This window comes from Penicillium hordei, assembly GCF_028827395.1.
Source record: "Penicillium hordei strain IBT 12815 chromosome Unknown utg000001l_segment0_segment0, whole genome shotgun sequence".
Classification (NCBI taxonomy): Eukaryota; Fungi; Ascomycota; class Eurotiomycetes; order Eurotiales; family Aspergillaceae; genus Penicillium; species Penicillium hordei.
Genome location: NW_026623142.1, coordinates 4,194,371 through 4,220,949, shown reverse-complemented (window position 1 = coordinate 4,220,949; position 26,579 = coordinate 4,194,371). Strand labels below are relative to the sequence as shown.

Sequence of the window (26,579 nt, the reverse complement as noted above, 5' to 3'; positions counted from 1 at the left end):
GTTCTTTTCTAAAATTATGTCTTCAACATTAACAATTTGTGGAAAGAACAATCATGCTTTCACGGGCGGATGAGTCTCTTCTGTTTCGGTCCTGAGGCTCGCGTCACTGTTCCAACTTTTGAAATCCCGAGTCCGTAACCTCAACGAGAACATGCGATCAATCTCCATTGGTGTCCGCCCTTTCATCTCTGGGATAGCCAGCCACACTACAACGACTGCAACAGCGGCAAATCCTGCCATCACGAACCCTGTTTTCGCCCCCAAGTTTCCTTGGTCTGCGTTGTAGATATACGGCAAGATGATGGCGAATACTGCAGTTCCGACACCACTCGTAAACCACCCAATACCTTGAGTCTTGGCTCGAAGTTGCAGCGAGGACGCCTCGGCGGCGACAACATGAGACGCAGGCCACGATCCAAAGCCAGAGACCATACTAATCATCATCATGCTAACCGCTGTATACCTTGTGCCAAGTTAGCTCTTCATCCTAGAGGTCCAATATAGTGTCTTACCATATTGTCACAGTTCCCTTGAAGACTCCTGAGACTCCTATAGCAAACCATAGAACCATAACAATACCCAGAGTCAGTAGAATGAGGGATCTTCTTCCAAAGGCATTCAGTGCCCACAGACTTATAACATTCGCAATCAGGCCCAGTCCGATACCCAAAATCAAGAATATCAAGCTGTTAGATGAACTCATGCCCACGATCTGCATAAAGTACGAGGCATTTGCCAGCAACTGAAGTCCGAACATCTGGGGTATCACGTTTGCAAAAGCCACAACCAAAGTTCGGCGCGTGTTGACTCCTCGGAAACAGTCCGCATATGTCTGGGTTGCGCTCTCCTCGTCCTCTGCTGAAATTGACGCCTGTAACTCGTCGATTACAGTTTGTGAGTTGACAAGATTGGTATCAAGCTTTTTCTGTGCCTCGAGAGCTTTGTCCTTTTTCCCTTTTCTCAGCAGCCATGTTGGACTCTCCGGTAAAAGCGTTGACAGAACGAACGGGACAGCTGAGAACGGCCATTGCGACGCAAAGCAAATCCGGTAGGATTGTGCGCCTGTATGCTGAAGCGAAGTATAAACCACGATAGACCCAACCAGTTGTCCAAGAAGCGTGAAGATCGGATAGAATGCAATGATTGGTCCTCGGAGAACAACAGGGAGTACCTCGGACATGTACGTCTGTGTAACACAGAGGAGAATACCAATGCAGATTCCCTGAAACAATTTACCGGCGAAGAAGACCCCTTGACGAGTTTCCATTCCGTCTGGTAAATCAGCAATGTAACAAATTGCGACCGCAATGGTAGATAAGAAACTGCCTATAGCGAGCGTAATCCGACGCCCACGACGGTCTTGATGGTAACCACCGAGGATGGAGCCCAGCATCAAGCCGATGCAACTGGAGACGTTCCAAAGAGAAAGCCACATTGAGGGAATGATGTATTTTCCATTGAGTTCCTGGCCGAAAACAAGTCTCTCGCGTGTCAGCAGCGACGCATTCTAATATTTTTGGGGGTTGGTTTACTGGAATTGAGGCATTGCAGCCACTGTCCCCACAATAACAAGGTCATATCCATAGAGAAGAATTGCTGAGCTTAGCGTGAGACAATAGCCCACGATTCTGGGAAATTTCTTGATCGATTGCCAGAGTGGTGTGTGCCGTGGCTTTCCGCCTGCATCGATGCCATCCGTGCGATCAATGGCATTAAACCCATCTTCGTTGAACTCTTTGGTCGATTGTGTCTCTGTGAGAATCATAATGTACAGATTCTTAGAGAGATGACAAGAGGGGTGGCAAGGAGGATGAAAGGGGAATTTCTTTGTCTTAAATCTAGTATAGAATGGCCCCTACAAGAAGGATAGAACAAAGAAACCCGTATACCAACCTTAAAAGGGGGGACGAGCAAGGTATATTAAATGTAGAATCTCTCCATCGCATATGCAATAAAACAACGGGACGTCGCCCTCAAATCGAATTTCTTATTTTTGAGTATTTTCTCAGCACTGACCTACAATGTGTCACTAACAAAGATAGCTGGGTGGTTTCTTGATCCTAATTTGGCTGCGAGGCATTCCCCGCACGGTTGCCAAGTGATCGCCTCACAAAAGAAGACTATCGCTTCGAGATAGCTGGGGTAATCCATGGCTTCCCGCTACTCTACAGTCATGTGTTTTGACTCGCACATCCGGTATATATACAAGCAGCCACAACAGACTAGTATGGCGCCAACTCGCCACACTAGATGCGTTTACAAGAATTTCAAGTATCACTTCTGTTTTCGATTTATATTGAAGGAAATCTTCCCTCTGGGCGAATCTTGAGAGAATGAGCATTTCAAGTTCAAGATCGAGACCATATCGCTAGGAGACTGAACGGACTGGTTGAAGAGAAGTATTGACAAGAAGCCGAGGCCTGCATCATGCCTCATAACCTTTCGTCTAGTGAAAACAGCCCAGAATAAATTAGGGCTGCCTACCCTCGCCTGGCCGAGATATGCAGGCCACGACAGAACGCAATCTCCGTTGATCGCTATGATCCAAAATCCGCCTGGTTTACCTATGCTTCACGTCAATACCATGATACATTACTCGCTTTAATTCCATAGTTTTAATATCCCAGATCCTAAAATATGCTTTCTTGTTCACTCCCCTTCACATCTCTCGGCAAACTTAACGCTGTCAGTCTGAAATAGGTATAGAGTATGGTGGGTTACGCGTATTGAAAATTCTAAGCATGACAGCTCACTATTGACAATGAAACTGGCAGTTCATTACCCCGGTGTATTCACCCATATCAACTAGCTCTCCATATTGCAATCTACTTAGGATGGAGTACTTGGGAGGGCACCTCCAAGAAGGCAAGATGTGAATCATTTCATTTGGGTCGTCTAGTTTGCCTTGCTCTGACGTGTCACAGTTGAGAGTTCAATCGACGTAGATCCTGATCGTCCCTCCTTCATTTTCTCCAAGTTCTCCAGGTGTTGCTTCAATGCAATAATCTCACGTTCCAACTCAGCTGACGAAGCGAGCCGATATTTGAGCTTCAAAATTGCAGCTGAAATTAAGAGCAGTGCGAGAGACGTGAGGGATACCCACTGACCAACCTGACTCGGAGTCTCCTCTGACGGTCCGTCATTGAAGATTTGGATCTCTATCCAAACGACAAAGGCAACGATGGTAAATGGACTGACTATCATACTGAATAATATGCCAAAAAGAATTGTAGCGTCAACAAGCACATGGAGAAACGACTTGAGCAACCGACGCGACTTGAGGAACCGGCGGCTGAGTATGTGTCGCATTCGGTGCCAGACAGAGGTCTTGTTGTTTGCCGGCCCAGGGTCTTCTTCGTTGTTTTCCAAGTTTGTTGGTAATTCTATGGCATCACAAACTTCGTTTTTGAAGCTTTTCCAAATAGTCTTCCGCTCTTTCCAGATAACCATGATCTGCGCTGATGGGATCCGTGATCGATAAGGGAGGAATCGGTAAGTTAGGAGGAGGCAATTTAGGATCAGGCAGAGAATAATGAGACTGTAGATGTATCGCTGCGAGTAGATGACCTTTTTCCAGAAGCTATGGGAGGTAGCACCGTGCAAGCCCCCATCTGCAGTGGCTGAATGCAATGAGCCTGGCTTTCGTAAAATTTGAGTTGTATTGAAACAGGGGTTGAAGCAGATATCTCCTAGTTCGTTCCATCGTGATATGTTCGAAAAGGTATCCCACACACTGTCGTTCCACGTGGATTTTCTCCATGAGGCTTGCCAGCCGTCATTTGATGTGTCGCTGTATGGCGCAAGATCAGGAAAGCAAAACATGTACTGGGGTGGGGTTTTTGGTATCTTTGCGGCATAAACGAGGGCACATATAGAGCCAGCCAGCATGAGGGCATTCCAAAGATAAAAAAGAAGGTTCCGTGCTCGATCGTGGGTTAGGATGCGGGACCAGCACTGGAGAGGTAGAAATACGAGATAGCCAGTGACAACGATGGCAAGAACAGCATCCGAGTCAAGCTCAAGTGATGCGGGTGAGACCACAACATGGTCCGTTTCGGTGACCAAAGAAGGAAATTCCTTTCGTAAGCTGGAGTTGGCAGACAGGTACGGAATATCGACACGTCCAGGGTCTTGGGACGTTTGGTAACTAGAAACCATAACGAAGGCTTGGATTGCCGCGGTTCCTGCATATGCCGCTGCAGTTCCTAAAAATACATTCATGACCCATCCTGTCCATCGAGTGACACAGGTTGCCAGCAGAAGCGCATAGAAGAGATATCGCGGACATGAGTTGTATATTGTACTGATTGGATAGAAACAGAGAGTCTCCTGGGCAACGAACAAGGGGAAATCCGTGTGATCCATTGGAGGAATAGTTGTGAAGAGAGATGATTTTCGTTTTCTGGTTTTAATTTCTTTTCTGTGAGGCTGCCATTTTTTGTGACTTTTCTCTAGTTAAGAATGACGTCATACATTTTCCAATCCATATTTCGTATTCTGACTTGCCAGTGTTCTATCACAATAGAAATAGAAATAGAAAATAATTAGTGCAATTGCAATATCACAGAAATAACGAATATATATTTCGCTGTAGATGAAAAAAATACATTGGAGGGGAAATATTATGAGGGAATGAATTACATCGCCAATATACTCCTACATAAATACATGAGTTCTAACTAGTCGATATATGCCACGGCAGGGAGGTTTCAGAATTAGAAAGTCATCCGACATATTCCATAATTATCACACTCTTTCATTATATCTATAAAAATCCAATGCCCAATTCCGAAATCTACGTACTCGTGCTCTAATTAGATATGTGACCACTACCCCACCGATGCAATCATTCATTGCTTCCGGTCATTAACTTCATCCACGATATACATTACAAGTCTCGTAATGGGGCCACCCCGGCGTTTCGGTCTTTGGCCTCGTCTTTTTTCACCAGTTTGTCCCTGCAGACGGCCACTCTCCAGTTCCACTATATCTTCTCCGCTGTGGACACTTGGCTGCTGTGTGTACTGTGCGGTGGGTCGAACTTGAAGTGTAAGACCGATGCCCAGGCACACAAAAACAACCACCATCTCTTCTAGGACAGACATCACAAGCTGAATTGTAACATTTCCTGACACCATATTGAATGCGCTCTTGTGACCAAAGGAATAGATGAAAGAGTAGACCAATCGCACGAGGATCAAGGGGAGAGAGATTCCCACGGCCAGGAGCAGGCGATGTTCTCCATCCTCGATACTTTGATTGCGTTGCAAAACCAGAAGGAATAGTCCGAGCACACCGATCCAGGTAACAAGGTAGAGGATCATCCCAACCTTCGACTCTGTGGTGACAAGGCCTTGGCCAATATTTGAGTTCGTAGTTGCGCCAACGATGCTCAAAATCACCGCAACTAGCGAAATTATGCTAATAACTCGGAATATAATCTGAGGGAGAGGTTTACCGGTCTTTCGCATAATGGAGTCATTTCTAAGAAATGTCATTAGTTCCAAATCACCAAGTCAATCGCGAGGGAAGGTGTTGCTCACGCTCGTGATAAAAGACCAATGCAAGCCAAGATTAATGGCGACAGTCCGAGTGAAGTGCAAACAGCCCATGCAATATATAGATTGGCATTGGAAGGATAGTGAACGGTGGCCAAGTAGCATCCTGAGCCAACAATGCGGGCAAGACAAAAAAGGATGAAAAAGAACCACCCTGAGCTCCTGCCAAAGCCATGGTGGAATGCCATCCAGAGAGCAAGGAAGAGTGTTGGAGAGTAAACAATGATCTCTAGGATCGAGATCCCATGCCGATAATCGATGGCCATAATCGCAAGTGAGAATGGATGAAGAGTATTGCAATCAAGAGGAAAACAGACAACCGATTGATGCTTGTATTATCCTCGATTCATGTGCCTCCGTCTGCTATTTAACTCTTTTGATACTATCTCAGCTCGCGACGTTTTCCTATTTATTCCATAAGGCAGTGCAATTCATTTTGTTATAACAGCTGCGGGCCCTATCCGAATAGAGTAAGCGATGCGGATACTCCACTCGAATAGATTATTGGCCAACCACATCCCGCTCGGGCACATATTGCATACTGGATTCGGCTTAGCGCATCGGGTAGCCCTGCTTAAGCTTCCTAGCTAAGCCTCTCTGGATGCCACAAACCCATTGCTTGGTGAATATTCTGACAATCTGACTGTATTGCATCTCCGTGCGGCTGTAAAAATCTCACCGAGAAAAGGATCCGACAATTACGAAGAGTTCGACTTTCTTGGCGGCCCACATAGGGGACTTCTTCCTGCGGAATTTCCTTGGCGGGCCTCTTTTTCTCGGGCATCCTAGCGCATGTCGCTTGGCATCATGGTGCGAGTACATCATACCTTGTTCCAGCGTGTGCCATTCATGGGTAAATTTACAAAGGGTCATGCTAGCGTTCACACTTGATGAAGTATATAATGCCATTCGTTTACCCTAGTCAGACTGAGCATTACCGTGACATTTGACTATAGTCGCAGTGTCTCTATCATAGTCAAGATGGGACGTCGTTCTGGCCAGGCTGGCAACCTTTTTTTAACATTGTGGGTCAGCTCTATGTGGTGGTTTTAGACTTTCTGGTTACTCTCAGCCCTGAGATAAGAACGAGGCCGGAAACTTTGAGTTCTGACGTGGTATGTATGTCCCACATTGTGAGTAGTGTAGTGAGCAATTTCGAATTCTTGACGTGTTAAAAGATAGAAATGTTCTCAAATACACATAATCCGTGTACCAATATGACAATGATCTCATTGATATGGCGACAGCCTTGATACCATTGAAAAATGGTGTTCCTCCTATGATCAACGCGGAACACGATCAATTTGCATAGCTCTCAAATCTGTTTATGATACCCGGATGTCAACGTAAAGCCATGTCCATATGGTTAATCAACACGACATAGTTCTGTGGTTTTTGAAAGACAGTTTGCGTTTGTGGGGCCAGAGGGAGTCAGTTGGCAAACGCTTGGTTAACAACTTTCGCGCAGCCAGGCATATTGCTTGAATAGCTAAAATCCACGCGAAACTGCTTTGTGAAATTTGGCAAATTTCAACATGAATTTGCCATTTGTTGATATGTTGATATTAGCAAAATATTCAGGATATTGAAGCTCTACACCTTTCCTGTATAGGCAATTTCTATCTAGAGTTGGTGGTTTCGATGGGCCGTGCACCGTAGCTGCATATGCACGGCCAAAACACAGATGCTGAGTGATAGTCAGGACAATGTCTTCAAGATAGAAGACCTGATAATTGTATAATTGCTTAAGTCTGATGCACAATGGCCAAGCCTACTTGGCCCTCTCCCCCCAGGCATCAACCCTGAACATACCCAAATCCTTCGATATAACCTTCCGACCCCCGCCCTTTTGCTCCTTGTTCCCTCTCACTCTTTTTGTAGTGGGGCAAGAACTCACTCCATGGAGCGCGCTAGCCGTGGAACAACTTTTGATTGTATGTTCCATTATGCTTTTAAATCGTGGACTTGGAACTCACTAACACTTTTCAACAGAGAAATTGGGATCCAGCTTCATAAGAATCACCCACTGGAAAATGCCTTTGGCTTATTTAGATTGATTGACTTGGACGAGATGTCCAGTCGATTGAATATGAAACTACATGCAATCTCGCCGTCTCGCCGGGTAACCTCCGAAGAGAATTGAGAAGGCTCTTCAGCCTTGGAGACCCACCGCTCTTCATTAGAAGGCTCGGCGGATGCATTATGGTAAAACATCCTTCTTCGAGCCTATTGTAGCTCTAACCTGGAAAACGACGATACACTAAATCCATCGATAAATGAAGGGACCTAATATCCTGGTAGCTTCCGGCTCGCAAAGGATAATACAGACCTAATCAACCAACCTGAGACAGCTTCCGGAACTATGAAGGTTCCTAGCATTGTCTAACATATTTTGCCTACTTTTCTTTTCACAAAGGAGCAATCATTATGTTGAGCAACTTAGTCCTCGTGAATGTTTCCCCGCTTCCTTGCTACAGGATAAAACAGGGGTTGATCGACATCCCAGAAAGAGTAAGATCACCATTTTTTTTTGTTCTGTTTTATGCTCATCGCCGGAATGCGTCGTATTTCTACCGTTTATCGTATTCGGATCGTATATATCTGCCGAGGCCACACTCCGTATATATTATCACGCCTAAATTGAGGGAGGCATAAGTATGCGGTCGATTTCTTGATTCGTGTACCTCATTATTGCCAGAGAAATCGACTCAATTGCTCACATTTTGTATTTTTGTCGCTGGTTAGCATACCAATTATGCTACTGTTTGCCTTAGGCCTGGTTGGTGTTTCGGCGGCTGTTGGTTCATTGGCAATCGATCCTGGTCCAACAGCTTGTTCCAATATAACATCGCAGCTGGGATCGTCCAAAGTCATCACCAGCAAACTTAGTTTGAAGTATATCTCCAGCACTGAGTATTGGAGCACGCCCCAGGATGCGTACAAACCATCCTGTGTCGTCTATCCTTCATCCTCGGAGGATGTTTCTATGACTCTTCAGGCCATTCGGGCAGCGGGCAGTCAGTTTGCAATCAAAGGAGGAGGGCACAATCCCAACAAGTTCTTTTCGTCAACTGACAAGGGCGTTCTCGTTAACTTGAGTAACCTCTCGGCGAAGTCATATGATCCAGACACAACGTTGGCAACATACGGACCAGGTGGTGTATTTGGCGACATATACGACTACTTCGTGGACTATAACCGCACGGTGGTTGGGGCCCGACTCTCTGGGGTGGGAACTGGCCTCGCCCTGGGTGGTGGCATGAGCTATCTCTCTCCCCAATATGGAATGGCCTGTGATTCCTTCAGGGAGCTGGAGATCGTTCTTCCTGATGGTCAAATTGTGATAGCATCCAACACTTCCAACCCTGACTTATTCTTTGCCTCGCGTGGTGGTGGCGGAAATGCATATGGTGTTGTAACAAAGTACACGGTCCAGAGTCGCCCTATTGGTCAATTCTTCGCGGGGAATATCATCTACGCCTTTCAACAGAAAGACACCGTCGTTGAAGCAATAGGCAATTTTATCCGATATAACACAGACCCCAAGGCCAGCATTATCGGTACTTACGAGAAGCTACCCACCTTAGATTTAAATCTGAACTTGGACGAGGCTGTTATCATGTTTCTCGTCTATGATGGCCCTGACGCAGGAGAGGCGTTCACGAACTTCACCAGAATTCCACATCTCCTCGACACTACTGGCCTCAAGTCCTACCCCGAGGTAGCCGGCATGCCACTTCCAATCGCCACTGAGGTTTCACGTGGGAACAACATCTTCCGTGTTGGAGTCCATCGTGCTGATAATGATGAGTACAAGAATGCCTTAGATGTGTGGCGCAACTGGGGCGAGTCGAACAAAGGCAAATATCTACTCCTTTCGCTCGATTTTCAACCTGTGCCCAAAAGCTTGACAGACGCCAGCAAGGCGCAGGGTGGAAATGCAATGGATATGCCCGACGGCCCATGGTTCTGGTTGAATTATTTGGTCACAACGCTGCCTGGAATGAGCCAGGCAGACTATGATGCCATTCAGTCTAGCTTCCGTGATATGGTTGCGTCGACAACCAATGCCGAAGGTCTTCCGTTGTTCATCAATGATGCACACTATGACCAACATCCTTTGTCGACCTTCTCTACATATGGGAAATTACAAGAGACTAAGAAGAAGTATGACCCAGATAACTTCTTTGCTGACAAGACGGGTGGTTGGTCATTTGACTAGAGGTAGTGGGATATACGCCTTCCTAATTACTAATAATTTATGTTGCTGCACGAGAGTAGATGGAAGTCGTGAATATATACGTCGACTTTGGATCCTCTTCTTTAGACTATCGTACTATAGTGCAAGAGAACAATGCATCATTGGCGTGATTTTTGGGGTAATTTCAAACTTCGAGTTTAAAGTAGAATGTTCGACGGAATTGTATCACATAAATTGCAATGTCATGATCTTAACCCCTCACCTCCGCAGAAATCAGCAGAAAGTATCCATTCTGCTTGACCTGCGACATTCTCCTTCGAAGGGCGCCAATCCTTCAATCCGGTCAACACAAATCCATTCTCAGGCAAGGCTGTGACATAGGTCAAAAGTGTGAAGGTATTTTCTCACTCCCTCTGCTCCCAGCCAGCTAAACAAGCGCAGGCCCTCGCTGCTGTAAGAATTCGAGCGTCACACTTTCCGGTCTTTGCCTATCCCCCAAATCACCTTGCAGCCCAGCCCTAGATAGACTAGGGCTGTTCCCATATGGTGTTCAACAGAGAAGATAGATGAATCTCCCCCCATGGAAGAGTCGTACGATATCCTCGACTTAGTGAAAAGCCAGGGAACTAAAAACCAAATCCTGCAGTTCTTGTCCAGGGTGCTGACTCAAGTTTATAGTCTCCAGATAATGAATCTCGAGGATAGCTTCCGTAGTACGGACTAATATAACCTGGCGATTGATCTCGGCCTCAAACTGGAGTATGGTCGGTCGATCATATTTTAGGAAAGATCGACTCCTTTGACATAAGCAGCGCCTTTTTCGCGAGCCCAGCGGATGAACCAGCCGTAGCTACACCCTACGTCGAGAACCCGAGATCCGTTGGGAAGGTTTTCTGATGGTCCTACGGGCAAGGCCTCGGGGTTGAGGATCATCTCTTCTAGGATAGGCCATTCTGGTGTGGCTGGCATACCATGTTGGAATCGAGGGAGGCATGTAGAGAAGAATTTTAGGTTGTCGTAAAATATTTTAGGATTCAACAGATATTGTTATGAGGTTAAACCTCGTACGTCACTAACGACAAGTAACTAAATATCACTTTGTGGCCCGATCGTTGAGGATAAGTTATGGGGACAAAACAAAAACTCTCGAATGAACTAGAACTAGAAAATATTTGGTCTGATGGTGTGATATAGACTACGTATGTAGATAAATAAAGAGCTAGCGGGATTACCCACTTTGTATACTTATCAATCCTGTCCCCGCTCTATTTTGACATGCCAAGCATATTTAATTCCTGAGTAATTATCCTCCTAGTTGTCTTTCTTGCTTTTACTGATATACTGTTTGGAAGTCTTCCAGATACCTCTCGCACCGATCGCAATATCCTGGCGTCCGTCATAAAGTGGGAAAATCACAACCGCTCCAAAAGCAGCGAACTGCCAGATGATGGCGACAACTACCCATCCTGCAAAGAATGATTTGGTGAAGATATAATCGCGATACAGTGGAAGCGGCCAAGCAACAAACGTGATCAGCACGATAGCTCCGAACATGTACCAAGCAATCTTGAGCCATCTGTACAACTCTTTCAACGTTTCGTCGTCGAATGGGTGCTGAATATCATCCAAGTTCGTTTCCACAGAAGATGGCGATGAGGTCTGCTGCGTTGTATTCTTTTCGCTGATGTTGCCAATCTTCTCTGGGTCGTTGTTGATACTTTCTGGTTGACTATTGACAACCGCTGTGACGGATCCATCGACGCCCTTTGGATCACTTGTGTGGACTTCCTCGCTGCTCTCGTTCAAAGTGCTTGCGTCTGAGGGCGACTGAATTTCTGCTTGGTCTGCAAGCTCAATTCGAAGGAACACCCTCCAGTCGAACTTATAAGGTTTATAGAGTGACAGGACAACGGAATAAAGAGCCGGCGTAAAGAAGGAAGCAATGGCTGCATATAGTGCTGGATAGGGATTTGAAGTGGTGGTGATGTTGATGTGGCCATACATGTATTTGGTTGTTGCCAACCAGACAGCGAGACCTGAAAAGAAGCCAAGCACGGGAGAGATAATCGCAGCTATCCGGGTCTGGCGAGACCAGAACAAGGTGAGAATCATAGGAATGATTCCTGGGCAAGAGATGATCGGTCTCAAGTACCCGATCCATGTCATGTTTGCTCCTCCATAGTTGAGAGCGATGGAAATGCCGGTGATAAAGACACCGTGGATAACCACAGTCAAGTGACTCACTCCCACAATTTGCTTGTCGGTAGCTTTGGGGTTGAGGTAAGTCTTATAGATGTCATAAGACAAGATGCTACTAACAGCAATCATTGAGGAGGAAACGGTACTTGTCAGAGCCATGAACAAAAGAAAGAAGAATCCAATGATTCCTTTGTCTCCAATGAGTGCTTTGATAGTGTATGGCATCACCATCCCCGAGCTGACTTCAGTGGCAGTAAGTAGACCAGGGTAGGTCGGAAAGATTGGTGTGTCGTGAATTGCCCTGGTTGCCAAACCGATAACTGTACCCAGACCCCAGGGGATACCGAAAACAGCCAATGCAGCGATGTTATATCCTGGAACCGTTGCCTTGACCTCCGTCGCAAAGGACTTTTGCCAAAATGCGGTATCCTACCGACGACAGATTAGCTTTGCAAAAAGTATCGAGATACCTTTCAATGTCCCCTTGTTGAATTAACTTACCATAACGACAAGTGCCAGGTTTCCGAACTTCAGGATCAACCCCCAAATAATTGCATCCTTGGACTTGAATGTAAGAAGTGAACCTTGATAATTGTTGGGGATATAATTATCCGCAGCTGTTGCGATAACTTTATCGTACAAACCACCTAGTCCACCGACAGCAGAGTTTGTCAAAACGGCAATGGTGAAATAGATGATGAGAATGAGGGCAATTGCCGTGTGCAAGAAGTCCGTTAAGAATGTGGCCTTCAAGCCACCTACGGCTGTATAGAGAACAACTATAAAGAGGTTAGCTCCTGATTCCCCATATATTTAAGAAAGGAATGACACAAACCTCCGAGGGGAACAAGAATAGTTGCTGCTACATAGTGCATGCCGGAAACTCCATGAATGAGCTGAGAACCCGTCATAATCATCGAGGCGCAGCCGAAAACATTGTTGACGAGGTTGAGCACGATAAACACGAGATGTCCAATCTTGCCATAGCGCATCCGAACGACTTCGAGCGATGTATGAGCATAAGGGACTCGAATCTTGGCCATAACACCAAGTGCTGCCATCAGTGCAATTTGGAAGCATAGACCAGATCCCCACCACTATGGGTCGTTAGCCATGTAAGGTCTTTTGAGGGGATAAGGGAACATACCAGAGGCACTGCAAGACCGTACCGATATGTCATAGCCGCACACAATACCGTCTCGTTGATCCACATCCAAGAACTAAAGACTGCAGATGCACACAATCCTCTCCCTACAGAGCGATTGGCGACCATGAACATTTCCGATTTTCCTGAATCTTCAGCAAGATACGCTTTCTGCACCTTCACGGCAATCAGGATGACTCCACAGAAGAGCACGCTGAGGCCAATGAGAAGGCCGTAGGCCGCCCCCTGGGGGATCAAGGCCAGCTTGGACGTATCTACCGTGTTAGACATATCTGGGCAAAGTAAAGCCAAGTCCAAATGTGCAGGGCCGAGAAATATTTATTGTCTGAGAAGTCCATCCTATCTTCGATGCCAAGCCTGTTCCCTTCAGATATGCGGCCAATTAGTGCTCTCTGAAGGGTTGCGGAGCAATCAGAGTTACCAGGTGGGCGATATATCTCACGTCGTCCATGTCCGCAATTGCGTTATACAGAATGAGTGGAAGAGACATGACTAAAGAGTCTAGACACATTGTCATTGGAAGATCGAAACAAAGCTAATAGGCTCAACGTGTGGTGGTTGCCGAAGATATGTGATTGTCAGGGAGATTGTGGTTGGGATTGCGTGCCTCGACTCCCCGATTGCGATAAAACGACGTGGAATCGCGAACGACAAGGGTCACTGCGTACCCCACACACGAGGCTAATTTATCGGCCGATATGGGATTCAAAATATTCATCGTAAATGTCGAATGTCGAATGTCGAATTTCGATTACGAATGGGAGATAAACCTCCGACAGTGGTGCGATCGTGATAGCGCGTACTGTATACTTCCGTCCACGGTGTATAAAAAGCTGTTCCCGTTGCTCAGGACTTGGCATTTAAATCTCAGTGACTATTCAAATCCACTGCAAATCCTAAGAATCGTAGTTCAAAATGAGTGAAAGCACACCAACCTCCAGCAAAAAGCAAATCATCCTCAATGCTTTCGTCATGAATACCCCGGGCCATTTGGCACCTGGCCTATGGAAGCACCCCAGAAACAAGACCGACCAGTACAAATCACTCTCATTCTGGACCGAGTTAGCTCAGTTGCTTGATAAAGCCGGTTTCCATGCCATGTTCATTGCAGACACCCTGGGCGCGTACGATGTATACAAGGGCCCTGGCAATGTTGTGCCCGCGTTGGCATCAGGCGCACAATTTCCCGTCAATGACCCCCTATACCTTGTTCCTGCCATGTCCGCTGTCACAAAGAACCTTATTTTCGGAGTGACTGCCAGCGTTACATACGAGAAGCCATATGCGCTCGCACGCCGACTCTCTACCGTGGATCACCTCAGCGAGGGTCGTGTGGCATGGAATATTGTCACGTCGTATCTGGACAGCGCAGCCCGAAACAACGGGTTGGATGAGCAGATTCCTCATGATGAGCGATACGCAAGAGCAGAAGAATACCTCGAGGTGCTCTACAAGCTCTGGGAAGGCAGTTTCCGAGACGATGCCGTGCTCGCCGACCGACAGCTCGGAACATATATTGCTAGCGATGCTGTGCGAGAGATAGATCACAAAGGGAAATACTTTAGTGTCCCCGGGCCACACTTCTGCGAGCCATCGCCACAACGTACACCATTCCTGTTCCAAGCCGGTGTCTCCGAGGCCGGTGGTCAATTCGGTGGAAAGCACGGCGAGGCAATCTTCATCGGCGGTCAAACTCCCGAAAGCACTCGCTTGACGGTAGATAATGTACGAAATGTTGCTAAAGAGCAAGGTCGTGATCCCAAACATATCAAAGTCATCGTGGGTATCAACGTGATTGTCGCAGCGACAGATGAAGACGCAAAAGCGAAGCGGGAGGAATATCTCCAATATGCCGATGACGAAGGTGCACTAGCTTTGTTCGGTGGATGGACCGGGATCGACCTATCAGGTTATTCTGATGATGAGGATTTCCGATTCAGCGACTCACCGCGGGTCCAGTCCATTGTTCGGAGATGGTCTGCTACCGTTCCAGGTACAGATAGCTTACCATGGACCAAACGGAGGATTGTAGAATACATCAGTGTTGGTGGGCTGCAGGCCAAGATTGTCGGCAGCCCCACGACAGTTGCAGATGAGTTGGAAAAATGGGTGGAGATCTCCGACGTGGATGGTTTCAATCTTGCCCATATTGTGAATCCAGGGACTTTTGAAGATATCATCGAGTTTTTATTACCTGAACTTCGACGGAGAGGTCTTTTCCGAGAGGGAATTGAGAAAGAAGGTGCTACAGCTCGTGAAGTGTTTATTGGATCGAAGCGTTTGCCAGAGGATCATCCTGGAAGCAAGTACAAGTGGCGGTCAGGGGAGACCATTCCTCAGTATCAGACTACGGAGAACTAGGTATTATACGCATGTACAGCCTTGGAATCATCTGAACAATACATTCGTGTAATCAACGGGAATAAGTTCAATTATATCCGGGGCCTCCACAACATTACAAATCAATCCACCACATAAATATCAACTTGATCTGTTTGATTTCCACCATCGAGTCCCAGATTTCAAAATGAAGGAAGCCATTATTGACAAGACTATTTCGGCCATCATCCGGGACATTGACATCCCTACCCCCGAACCTGGCCAGGTCCTCATCCGGGTAGTGGTGTCGGGTACCAACCCAAAGGACTGGAAACTCCCTAAATGGCACCCAGACAATGTCATTAACCAGGGAGACGATATCGCAGGATATGTGGAGGCAGTGGGAGAAGGAGTCTGGAACTTCCGCAAGGGAGACAAAGTGGCAGCGTTCCACCAGATGGGCACCCCGCATGGAAGTTATGGCGAATACGCCATTGCATGGGAGTACACGACATTCCATCTCACTGACAAGACGAGCTTCGAAGGTATGTATTCCCTCGTCCTAATAATCACAGAATGCAACTAACGTATTGACCAGAGGCTGCTACAATCCCCCTTGCTGCGATGACTGCTGCATTGGGACTATATCAAGCGCTGAAATTGCCTCTGCCCTGGGCACCGGCCGATAAACCCACTCCTTTGGTTGTGTACGGCGGTGCCTCGGCGGTTGGCGCATTTGCGATCAAGTTCGCTCAACTATCCAATATCCACCCCATCATCGCTGTCGCGGGCAAAGGCGCTCCCTTTGTCGAGACGTTGATCAGCAGGGAAAAGGGAGACACGATCATTGATTATCGTGAAGGCGATGACGCCGTCTACGCAGGGATTAAGGCTATCGGCAAGGAGACACCCATTCACCATGCCTACGATGCCGTGACCGAGAAGGGAAGCTATGTGACTCTCGGTGCTGCTCTCGATGCACCTGGAAATATCACTGTCATTCTACCTGCGGAAGCTGATAAGGTAAAGGAGCAAATTAGTATCCATCGGACCATGGTGGGGACTGTTCATATTGCCCCTGCTGAGGGCCAGGCTCTTGGTGATAAGGAATTCGCGGCTGCTTTCTTCCAATTCATTGGTCGAGGTCTCGCACAGGGTTGGTTCTCGGGCCATCCGTATGAAGTTAGAAAAGGTGGACTGGGGGGTATTGAGGGCGCATTAAAAGATCTGCAGGCTGGCAAGGCATCTGCGGTGAAATATGTGGTTAAAATTGCCGAGACTGAGGGAGTCCGGCAGTAGTTATACACGAGAAAGCGATCTCGAGTTAATCTATGAATGCCTTGGCAATGATTTTATAAAATATATATTAAGCCAGATCGGGAAGTATAGATCTAAATCGGGACCGGGAATGACATCACCGATAAATTCTCCAAGTCGCGCGACGTGAATATACTGCGTCGATTCCAATAACCAACGCCCAACACCTTCTCATTCCACAATGGCAAAACGCACGCTTGACGCATTCTTCAAACCACAAACCACCACTCCTAAACGTCCCAAAACCGAACCCTTCGAACCCAACAGCGCAATCCCAACACCAAAACCAAACAATATCCCAATCGAAGACACCAAACCCCCAAGCCAACACCCAAGCTACCCAATCCCAATCGCCCAACTCCCCTCCCACATCAAAGTAGGTCTAGAACACGCAACACCAGCAACCGCACCGCGCGAAATAAACAACCAACCACACCTCGACCTCCTCCACTTCCAGCCATACATCCCCCGCCCAACAGCCAACGAGCTATTCAACTTCCTGCGTCGCGAACTCCCCTTCTACCGCGTGCAGTACACAGCACGACGGGGCGACATCGAAACACAAATCAGCACACCACGATGGACAACAGTCTTCGGAGTCGATGAGACATCGACATTCATCCAAGAACCAGGCAACAACCCCAACAGCCTTGTTCTACTAGAAACCAAGACCAAGACCCCAATCCCAAAGACAAAGTACCAGTGCACGCCACGCCCAATCCCAGCTTGTCTCGATCTCCTACGGAGACAGGTCGAAGCAGTGAACGCAGCCGCAAACGCAGATAACACAACCCCCAGCTATAATTTCTGCCTGGTAAATTACTACGCCAGCGGAGAAGACAGCATCGCATTCCACTCCGATGACGAGCGCTTCCTCGGACGCGAGCCGAATATCGCCTCGCTGTCGCTGGGCGGCGAGCGGGATTTTCTAATGAAGCATAAGCCTTTGGTGCCCGGGGGAATTACGAACCGGGCGGCGGGTGGATGCGGGCCTGGTACTGCACATGCGATCTCCGGGCTGGGTGGTACTAGTGCGACACGGGCGAGTTGTACGGTTTCGGGTGAGACGTCGAATTCGAATACGGCTTCATCTCCTGGATCCAGGCCTGCTGCTACGGTGCCACTGCAGCAAATTAAGATGAGTCTTGGGTCAGGCGATATGGTTATTATGCGCGGGGCGACGCAGTCCAATTGGTTGCATAGTATTCCTAAGCGGAAGGGAAAGGCTGGGGAGGCGATGAGGGGACGGATTAATATTACTTTTCGTCGGGGTGTTGTTCATGGCGCGACCAATAATTATTACCATTATAATGTTGGTAGTGGGGGGATGTATCGGTGGGATGAGGTAGCGAGGGAGATGATTCTGCGGGATAGCAAACAATAGATAGTTACGCGGTAGCTAGTAGCTACTCGATGTATGATTGAGCATAGAAAAGATTTGAATGAAAAAAAAATATACATGTTTGCCGTAGCACGAAAAGAATATCCCATGCCTGTGAGTTGGACGTACAACTCGAGGCGAGACGGATGATATCACTATCACTGTGATAGCCGTTTCGGCATATTTCAGTCTTTGTACATTTGCTTCTGATAGATGAAAAAAATTGATATCGAAGCAAGTCATCATGTGGCATTGGCACTGTGTCTTCCCAGTAACCATGGTATTTCTCCTTTAGGGAGTTCCGGCAAGTGCCGGGTAATAAAGAAACATATCCTGGTGGAAATACAAGAGCTATCGGCCCTTGTAGACATAAAAGGAATGACTTGAAATGATCAGTAGTTAAAGATGACTTCTTCGCCGTAGACATCTGCGTAGCATTGGAACAAATCAGGGCAGCTGCAATCAAAAATGTTAGCGGGGAAATTAATACACTAGTGGGACACTTACAAGACAGGGTCCTTGCCGAAAATGATGTGCCATGAATACTCCATAATGTTGGAGGTAGCCTCGTCCGGCAGGTCATTATTCATCACCCAGTCATACATGCGCTTATAATCGCTGTGGGGGCGCTGGAGAATCTGCTCTCGGGAAACGGCGAACTGGGAGCAGCACGGGGCGGCGATTTCGCGGGGCACCGGCTCGCCGGGGAACAGCTCTTTCCAGGCAGCAGCGTAGTGTGCCTCGCCCTGGCTTTCGGGATTCGGAGGTTGACGGAATGGTTGGATGGCAGAGGGACATCCTGGGCTCAATTGGCAACGCAAGTTGACAAAGCCTGCTTGTTGCACAAATTCCTTCTGCAATGCGCGCACCGAGTCCACATTGCTGTAATCCATGGTGTCGATATGCCAGCCGGCGATTACACCGTCGCGGTGACTGTGCAGGAAGACCACGACGTCAGGAAGGTCATCGTAGTGGTCGATCAGGTATTGGAGGTAGGGGAGAGCCTCGCGACCCTTGTTCTTCGGGGTATGTGTCGGGGCATTGATATCGTCGACGGTGTAAATGACGCTGCGCCATCTGGAAATATTCAATTAGGCTGTCTTCTGCTGGAAACACAATCGAGCCACACTCACTCTGCCAGTTCCGCTCCGACCCAAGCGGTATCTTCCTCCTTGCGTTTGGCCATCACAATAGCACCCTGGTTGGGGACCACGATCTCGGTGGTCTGGTAAACCAGGGCGGGCTTATTATCCGATGCAACCCGCCATTTCCGTTGCGATCCTGTATCAGATTGGAGTTTTGGTCGGAGGGATGTGCGGAAGGATCCGGTATCGAAGTGCCATAGATCCTGAAGTGATTCACCTTTGCTCTTTAAACTGCGGTTGACCAGGACTAGAGTGAGGATAATTAGTGCGGCAGCGGCACTGACACGAATTGACAACCTCATCGCATAACGTGGTTGTCAAAATCGAGGGAGAGGGTATAGGGGGAGCGACGGTGTGAGAGGAGAAGGATGAGAAAAGGACAGTGTCTCAGAACGCGCAATCTTAGTGAAGTAATAAGCACCGACCCATGCGGAGGCCGGGGGAACAAACTTCACTCGCGTACTCTGGACGCGAGATGACGAAAGTGCCGAGTCAAGGGATGAAGTAAGTACTTCGAGAAGGAATGGAATCAATTGAGATAGGTGAAATAGGTAATAAGAGGCGGAGGACGACCTTCCTCCAAGAAGAGAAATGGTGAAGAAGGAAAAAAAAAAAAAAAGAAAAAGGGAAATTGGCGCTTTCCTTATTTAGGAGGGGGGGCTGCTTTCTGACCCATTTTTGGCCATTTGGAGCAATTTGATTGGAGGGATTGATAAATCTCGACCTATCTACTTGAGTTTATTTTAATTTTTAATTTTAATTTCCAATTTTTTATATTAATTTCGACTTAAAATTAATTATTTCAGGGGTACATAAGGCTTACTCGATGTGGTACGGAGTAAAGAGAGTACGTAGATAGACCCTTAATATCAACCCGGTCCAGCAAATAGACGTACACTCTTCAAACTAATTTCTCCATTGGACCCTATACATGACACATATCCCGTGCAAGGGGATACCTCCCGTGTTTGAACTAACTGCAGATCAATTTGCAATATACACCATATACCCCAACACCCAAGAAATAAAAAAATAAAAAAATAAATGTATGACCAACACCAAATACAGACATCAGCCCGAAAATTAACCCAAGAAATTCCCAGACTATATAATAACTAAGACATCAACCGCGTGGCGGCAAGATATTCACATCAAAATACTCCGAATCAGGCGCAACCCGACCAACTACACATCGCATACTAGGCAACACAGCTAACGCTTCCCTCTCAACCGCCCAGTGATATTTTGCCAGATGCGCCATAAAGATGTCCAGATTTCCATATACCTGAGTTGACTCCTGTGCCATCGCACAACAAAAGAGACAGCAAAATGTGCCACGAGGAGCATTAGAATTAAAATGCAATGCAGGGTCTCGCTTACAGGGCACGTGGGATTTCGCCAAGAACTCGAATCGATATCGGATACCACTAGCTCTGTGCGTACGCACGCTTTCCTCGAATAGTGGGTTGTGGCTGGAACTCTTCGGGCTCATGGGTGCTTCGAAAGCGCACTTCGTGCACCGCAACCACGACTGTTGCGTAAAATATCCCGTCCCGGGCTCGGAGTAGATTTTGAATCCTCGGAATCCCGTGTGCACTTTCCACGCGCCTTTACAGAAGCCCAGGTAGTTGTTCGTTTCGCTAGGTGGCCAAAGAGGTCGGATTGCTTGGGTTGGTCGGTCTGTGCTACTTCGAGTAGAGGGGTTTGACGGGGTGGAGTCTGTGGAGGCGGTTGAGGTTGCGGAGAGAGAATCGTGGCGTGGTTGCGTGGATGCGGAGATGGGCGAGAGGTGGCGTTTTTCTTCTTTGATTGGAGCATGCCTGATGGCGTCTTCGTCGTCGGAGTTTATGAGGTTTTCGTGCTTCCATGGGTTCCCCCCTAAGACATCGTGTGGTATCGAGGTTGGTCGCGACTTGGGTATACTTGGCGTGGCTGGTCTAACATCGAATTCCGGAATCGGCTCTGATGTCGATGGTGACACTGCGGTGTATACTCTGGTTTGTGGGATATATGCGGGCTCGGGTGCTGATGACGGAAAAGATGGTGTTCTCCCGCGGCCTGGGCGGGGATGGAACCAGTCGCCCATACTACTCACAACTGAGCCAAAGCCTGATGACCGCCTACGAGGTTTTGGGCTTGAAGTCCCATACTCTCTCGATGTTCCCAGTGTGTCCGTTGGTGAGGCGCAGACGTCCTCTGGTAGGATCTGACCTCGTGAATAACTGGCTGGTGAGGTAGGATATCCACCGAAGAAGTACTCCATCTCCGGTGTGTGAGGTGGCCGGTACCTGTCCGGGCCATTAGGGGAATATCCACGGCCATACGAATTCATCATGTGATAGTTTGGATCGATGGACATGGAAACAGACGGTGGAACAGGCGACGGCCTCGACAGACGCTGGTACAAGTCCCCCAAAATGACGAGCGTGCGAACGCGGCCCTGGTCGGACTCTATCTGCAACGCCATCAGATCTGGAGTGGTCCCCTGCTCCTGCGCCTCTCGGAGGTGTCTTAGCAAAGCCCCCTGTAGTGTGATGATGATATCTTTCATATGCTCACGAGCGATCGAGTCGCCTCGCTCGTATCGGTAGCCAAGCTCTTGATTGTGCAGATCAAACCGGGTTTGAATCTCGGTCCGGCCACGTGCGAGAGACCGTTCTAGTTCCCGGGTGGACTGGCGCTCGTGGTATTTCTTTCTAATGGCAGTAAACATACTCGCTCCATCGCTGTAGGCGGAGACAACTGTTGCCGATTAGGGTTTGTTAATCTCAGCTATTGATAAAAGAAGAGGAAATGGTCTTACTGGCTGCCACACACGCTACGACTGCGATCACCTCCACCCCCGACATGGTGAGTCAGATGGGGCTTGGGATATACGGAGAGGGGTTGGGTATGAGTACTGCGATTCGTTTTGGGATCAAAAGGTACAGTAGTATGTAATAAGGTAGACAGTCTGAGATTCTTTGATACAAAACGAAAAGCTTAAGAGGAGATAAGAAAGGAAAGAAGAAATGCCCAGCAAAGGGACGTAGTTGGCAAAAAAAAAAAAGAAAGAAAGAAAAGCGTCCTCGGCCTAGAGGGCTGAGGCATGGACTTGATTGGAATGGACAGGTCCTTCTGATAGCAAAAGCACAGTCCACCCAGGCAGTTCTCTTTGCCCAATGGGAACAAGAAATTCTCCGGTATAAGCGAAATGAGGGGGTTCGACCTCGGTGAGAAGTGAACAAACCCGATCTACATCACCCGGGTGAGTTATATAACTTTGTTGCCTATTGGTATGGTGATATGGTGAAACCATCCATTAAAGATGTAGTTATATGTTCACAAAGTATAGAAGCATAGACATGCAAATCAGTGGGACATCTACGATCATCGGATCCACCGTCTCCACAACTGATGCCTATAGACGATCATTTTGAGTGATATATGCTGATTGCATGTGGCGTATAATATCCATCTTTATTGAACAAGTAGTTAGTTAGTTACCTTCATCCATGCATAGCTGACCAAATATTAAGGCACCAAGATCCCCCCCGCCCAAGCCCTAAATAACTAGCTTATTCCCGCCCGTACATCCATAGATAACCAAAATAGACAAACAAAAGTACCAAAGTACAAAAGCAACGCTAGCCCGAATGCAAATCGAAGCAAAAAAAAAGAACCCAAGCCCTCATCCCAGCCAATGATCAACAACAGCGCCCCTTGCGTGACGCACGTATAACCCGCTCCTCCTCAGCACCATCGACATTGACAGCTGCTGCCCCCAACCCCATCCAACTCCTCCTGTTATCACCATGACCGAGCCGGAAACTCCCAGTACCCTCCACAACCCCAGGGTTAAGAGGTCCGACAACTCCATTCGCCATGGACGTACCAGCAATCGACATAGCCAGCTCGGTATCGCGTCGATTGCGCTGTTCAACCAGCTTACGCGTGATAACGCGGAAAACCTCATCAATTCCCTCGCCATCCCGCGCGCTGATCTCATGACAGCAATCCCACCCAATCTCCTGCCCCCAGAATGCCGAACTACGTTTCGAGTCTGGACTCTGTAGGGCAGCGGCGCTGGCGCTAGCGTTCGATGTGCTTCCGCCACTGCCTCCAAAGACAGAGGTTCCAAAGACTAGCCCGCCCATGCTTCCTGTTGCAGTTGGTGGTGGGGTTGAGGCTTGGGTTGGGTAGAGTTGTTCGGCGACGTAGTCGATTGTGTGTTCGAAGGGGACGCGGCGGCGGGAGGGGTCTTCGGCGACAATGTCGGACTTTGTGCCTACGACATGGATGATGAGGGAGTCTGTGCCGTCGTCGCTGGGGGTGATGTTTTTGCGCAGTTCGCGTAGCCAACCGGCCATTTCTTGGAAGCTGCTTTGGTCGGTGATCTGTATAGCCAGTTAGTTTAGTGATTATGCAGGTTTTATTATGCTGTAGATTGTGCTTGTATAGGCAACAAATACAAACGTCGGAAAGAAGAATGAGGGGAAATGGTGTGGAAGTGGATGCACTGACATCATAGCACAGGAGCACTGCTTGGGCTCCTCTGTAATAAAGTCTCGACATGCTGCGAAACCTCTCCTGTCCAGCTGTGTCCCATATCTGCAATCTCACTATTGTATCGGAGGTGGAATCGAGGACGCGCTTCGTCACGAACGACGCGCCGATGGTTGAAGCCGCTGCGGGGTTGAAGGTGTTTTTACAGTATCTCTCCACGAGCGCAGTCTTTCCCACCCCTGGTTGTGATTGAGGTTAGTAAAGTCCACTGTTTGGTGGAATTTCCAATCACGAGGATATAGATTGGAAACTGGGCACTCATAGACATACCCTGTGCTCCGAGCACAACGATCTTAGCTTCAAGACTGGAACTCATGTTTCCCCGAGGTTGAGGAAGTGGGGGTCAAGTTTTGGTATTCGCATGATATATTAACAGCCGCCAAACTCTATGACAACTGACGCGAAACAAAGCGATCAGATTAAATACACATTTGAAAGGAAGAAAAGAAAAGAAAAGCTGGAGATGTTCCGGGCGGTATCAGCCGATGACTTCTTATTCACGAGGTCACCTGCACGTGTCTTGGATAGTAAAATAAGAAACAAAAGAAATGGAGGAAAGGGTTCAGCTTCTATAAACCCGACTAGTTTCTCTTACATATTGATAACCTGAGATTTAAGGTACATATGTAGGCGGACAAAGGACAACGTCATGTTCTAAACTGTTCTAATAATTAAATATTTTACATGGTCTGTTGATTGGTTTGCTATGGGGGGTGATCATGCTCGTGATTATACCTGTGATTATAGTTTTGATTGCAAGGACGATGAATGGACGATGAATGGTCCCCTTGCTCTAAGATCTATCAGCCTCCTGCAAGGCAGCACTCGCATGAGTCACTGTTAAACTCAACCCCGGAGCGGCAAATCGGAGGTTAGCACATGTAAGGACATTTATGTTGACTAAAATATAAGGACCTATAAAAAGGACGCCCTGCATCGCCACCTTTAGCGCTAGAAACGGCCGTCTTTCCACCCTAATGAAGGTCGGCCAGCCGCAGAACAGGGCGACTCGACCATTTTGGATGGTGACTGGAGTTAGCATTACGTGCCTATTTGCATTGGCACAGCCGCTTGATAGATTTTGGTGCATCAGATTGCCTTCTGCACTCCATGATAGAAATCGGGTGGTCCTTGGGCGGGGGATCCATGATCATAGCCTATCCTCACTGTTACAATTTCCCAGCATTTGGTTAGCTTCTCAAACTTCAACCACTTCCCCGGCACCTCATGGATATATATCTCTGGGAACTACTGACTAAATTATCGAAACCGCCCCCCTCTTTGTCAAATCGAGAAACCTTCCATATTCGGTTCTGAATCCAGATGCCACCACATCAGTACACTGATTATCCAGAACAGAGACGCTGCGATTCTTATAGTACCGGAGTAACGTTTTGCAAAATGATTCACAAAAATTAAGGCGTTGAAACGTTTCAAACCAAATGTACTTTTCTTGTCTTCGGCACTTGGATTGACTTTGATGTCGCAACAACTATTTGTAGTATATGGGCCCCTGAGCAGGGGTTGTTATTCTTGGATCAGTAACAATAGATATAGAATTTTACTGTTCAAAACCGAAACATGATCTAAAGTACGGGGTACCTATATCTGGATTGAGAAGCGCGTGTGATTAGGGTTTGAAACAGCATCTCCATGTTTCCGACATGGAAGGCGATGTCGGGCGCTACTGTAGAGGATGTTGTGATTAGATAGAGAATATACTATGATGTTGCTCAGTAAGCCATGGATTCTCTGTCATTACTACGGTGATACGTCGTAGGTTCATGGGTTTATATCTCGGGAGACCGGTGTACCTTCGCACTAATGATGCTACAGTTCCCCCTAGTGAGCCACTAGTGCCTGTGTTGTATGAATCAGTATCTTGCTCTCAAGTTCCTGACAGACACTAGTTATTAGTAGGGGCTTTTCACTGAACCATGACTGGTCTTTTGCCAAAACAACAGATGTGTCTGATAACTAGATGTCCCAACGAGCAAAGGTCTTTGTTTCTGTAAGAAAGGACATTGATTCAGTTGTTTCTGAAAAAAGAAATGACCGCTCAGTTATATTTTTAGTCAAATAACCCTTCGAAGACCGGGTTTTCGTCTCTGCCTCCAAGTAAGCGCAGCTCCGGAGGTATTTTCGCATTTCGGCGGCTCCGGCTTATGCCCCAACTCATATTTAGCCGAATCAATCGGGGTAATACCTTTGTGGCGCGGATGAGTAATTACGGGGGAAAGATTGGAGAAAAGAGCAAGGGTAGCGCGTGGCAAGTCCCGCCATGTGTCCCGCCATGTCTATATTTATGCATAAATAACCTAATTAGGATGAATAAAATCATGGCTTATCCGACGTTCTCACAATTATTAAGCTGTGTTTGGTGTCTACATGACATGTCTTTCAATTTAGCTTAAATCCTTCCGAAATTGGATAAAATCTACTCGTATATAGACTTACACAGTTGGTGGGTTTGGGTCACGTCAACCTTCAGGCAACCCGTTCACGGGTTTACATACGCATGTGTACCTAGGTGCAGTCCTGGAGACCTACCTGCGTATTATGTATACCTATGAAATATTACGTTGGCCGCTAATGTCCTTACACAACATGCGGGGTATTCTGTCCTACCTATGCGCAACTATTAAGGTTCTAACAGTTCTACAGGATTAGCTATCAAGGACGATTCCCTTAGAAGGGGAAATAGTTTTACGAGATACCTAGGGGTGATTCTGTAGCTACATTTTAAAAA

At 47.4% G+C, this 26,579-nt stretch overlaps 10 protein-coding genes across 10 annotated transcripts; 4 read left to right on the top strand and 6 right to left on the bottom strand.

Annotated features, from left to right (window-relative positions):
• Window positions 1-51: 51 nt before the first annotated feature.
• On the bottom strand, window positions 52-1,765 carry N7537_001598 (uncharacterized protein; the record flags this gene model as incomplete). The annotated part of the gene is made up of 3 exons (XM_056892656.1): window positions 52-463; window positions 513-1,481; window positions 1,533-1,765. The coding sequence occupies 3 exons, from the start codon at window positions 1,763-1,765 to the stop codon at window positions 52-54; spliced, it is 1,614 nt and encodes a 537-aa protein (XP_056757651.1).
• Window positions 1,766-2,895: 1,130 nt separating this feature from the next.
• On the bottom strand, window positions 2,896-4,365 carry N7537_001597 (uncharacterized protein; the record flags this gene model as incomplete). The annotated part of the gene is made up of 1 exon (XM_056892655.1): window positions 2,896-4,365. One exon carries the CDS (start codon window positions 4,363-4,365, stop codon window positions 2,896-2,898), a length of 1,470 nt encoding a protein of 489 aa, XP_056757650.1.
• A 485-nt stretch (window positions 4,366-4,850) lies between these two features.
• N7537_001596 (uncharacterized protein) lies at window positions 4,851-5,824 on the bottom strand (the record flags this gene model as incomplete). The annotated part of the gene is made up of 2 exons (XM_056892654.1): window positions 4,851-5,484; window positions 5,544-5,824. The coding sequence occupies 2 exons, from the start codon at window positions 5,822-5,824 to the stop codon at window positions 4,851-4,853; spliced, it is 915 nt and encodes a 304-aa protein (XP_056757649.1).
• Window positions 5,825-8,313: 2,489 nt separating this feature from the next.
• Window positions 8,314-9,780, top strand: N7537_001595 (FAD-binding oxidoreductase; the record flags this gene model as incomplete). The annotated part of the gene is made up of 1 exon (XM_056892653.1): window positions 8,314-9,780. The coding sequence occupies one exon, from the start codon at window positions 8,314-8,316 to the stop codon at window positions 9,778-9,780; it is 1,467 nt and encodes a 488-aa protein (XP_056757648.1).
• Window positions 9,781-10,227: 447 nt separating this feature from the next.
• On the bottom strand, window positions 10,228-10,728 carry N7537_001594 (uncharacterized protein; the record flags this gene model as incomplete). The annotated part of the gene is made up of 3 exons (XM_056892652.1): window positions 10,228-10,365; window positions 10,394-10,513; window positions 10,555-10,728. The coding sequence occupies 3 exons, from the start codon at window positions 10,726-10,728 to the stop codon at window positions 10,228-10,230; spliced, it is 432 nt and encodes a 143-aa protein (XP_056757647.1).
• A 342-nt stretch (window positions 10,729-11,070) lies between these two features.
• On the bottom strand, window positions 11,071-13,393 carry N7537_001593 (sodium:solute symporter family protein; the record flags this gene model as incomplete). Its single annotated transcript, XM_056892651.1, has 4 exons — window positions 11,071-12,387; window positions 12,460-12,737; window positions 12,794-13,055; window positions 13,106-13,393. 4 exons carry the CDS (start codon window positions 13,391-13,393, stop codon window positions 11,071-11,073), a joined length of 2,145 nt encoding a protein of 714 aa, XP_056757646.1.
• A 645-nt stretch (window positions 13,394-14,038) lies between these two features.
• N7537_001592 (LLM class flavin-dependent oxidoreductase) lies at window positions 14,039-15,484 on the top strand (the record flags this gene model as incomplete). Its single annotated transcript, XM_056892650.1, has 1 exon — window positions 14,039-15,484. One exon carries the CDS (start codon window positions 14,039-14,041, stop codon window positions 15,482-15,484), a length of 1,446 nt encoding a protein of 481 aa, XP_056757645.1.
• Window positions 15,485-15,650: 166 nt separating this feature from the next.
• N7537_001591 (zinc-binding alcohol dehydrogenase family protein) lies at window positions 15,651-16,741 on the top strand (the record flags this gene model as incomplete). Its single annotated transcript, XM_056892649.1, has 2 exons — window positions 15,651-15,987; window positions 16,041-16,741. 2 exons carry the CDS (start codon window positions 15,651-15,653, stop codon window positions 16,739-16,741), a joined length of 1,038 nt encoding a protein of 345 aa, XP_056757644.1.
• Window positions 16,742-16,940: 199 nt separating this feature from the next.
• Window positions 16,941-18,143, top strand: N7537_001590 (uncharacterized protein; the record flags this gene model as incomplete). The annotated part of the gene is made up of 1 exon (XM_056892648.1): window positions 16,941-18,143. One exon carries the CDS (start codon window positions 16,941-16,943, stop codon window positions 18,141-18,143), a length of 1,203 nt encoding a protein of 400 aa, XP_056757643.1.
• A 389-nt stretch (window positions 18,144-18,532) lies between these two features.
• Window positions 18,533-24,146, bottom strand: N7537_001589 (uncharacterized protein; the record flags this gene model as incomplete). The annotated part of the gene is made up of 7 exons (XM_056892647.1): window positions 18,533-18,596; window positions 18,648-19,217; window positions 19,274-19,532; window positions 20,486-22,027; window positions 23,001-23,661; window positions 23,789-24,009; window positions 24,101-24,146. The coding sequence occupies 7 exons, from the start codon at window positions 24,144-24,146 to the stop codon at window positions 18,533-18,535; spliced, it is 3,363 nt and encodes a 1,120-aa protein (XP_056757642.1).
• Between the last annotated feature and the right edge of the window lie 2,433 nt (window positions 24,147-26,579).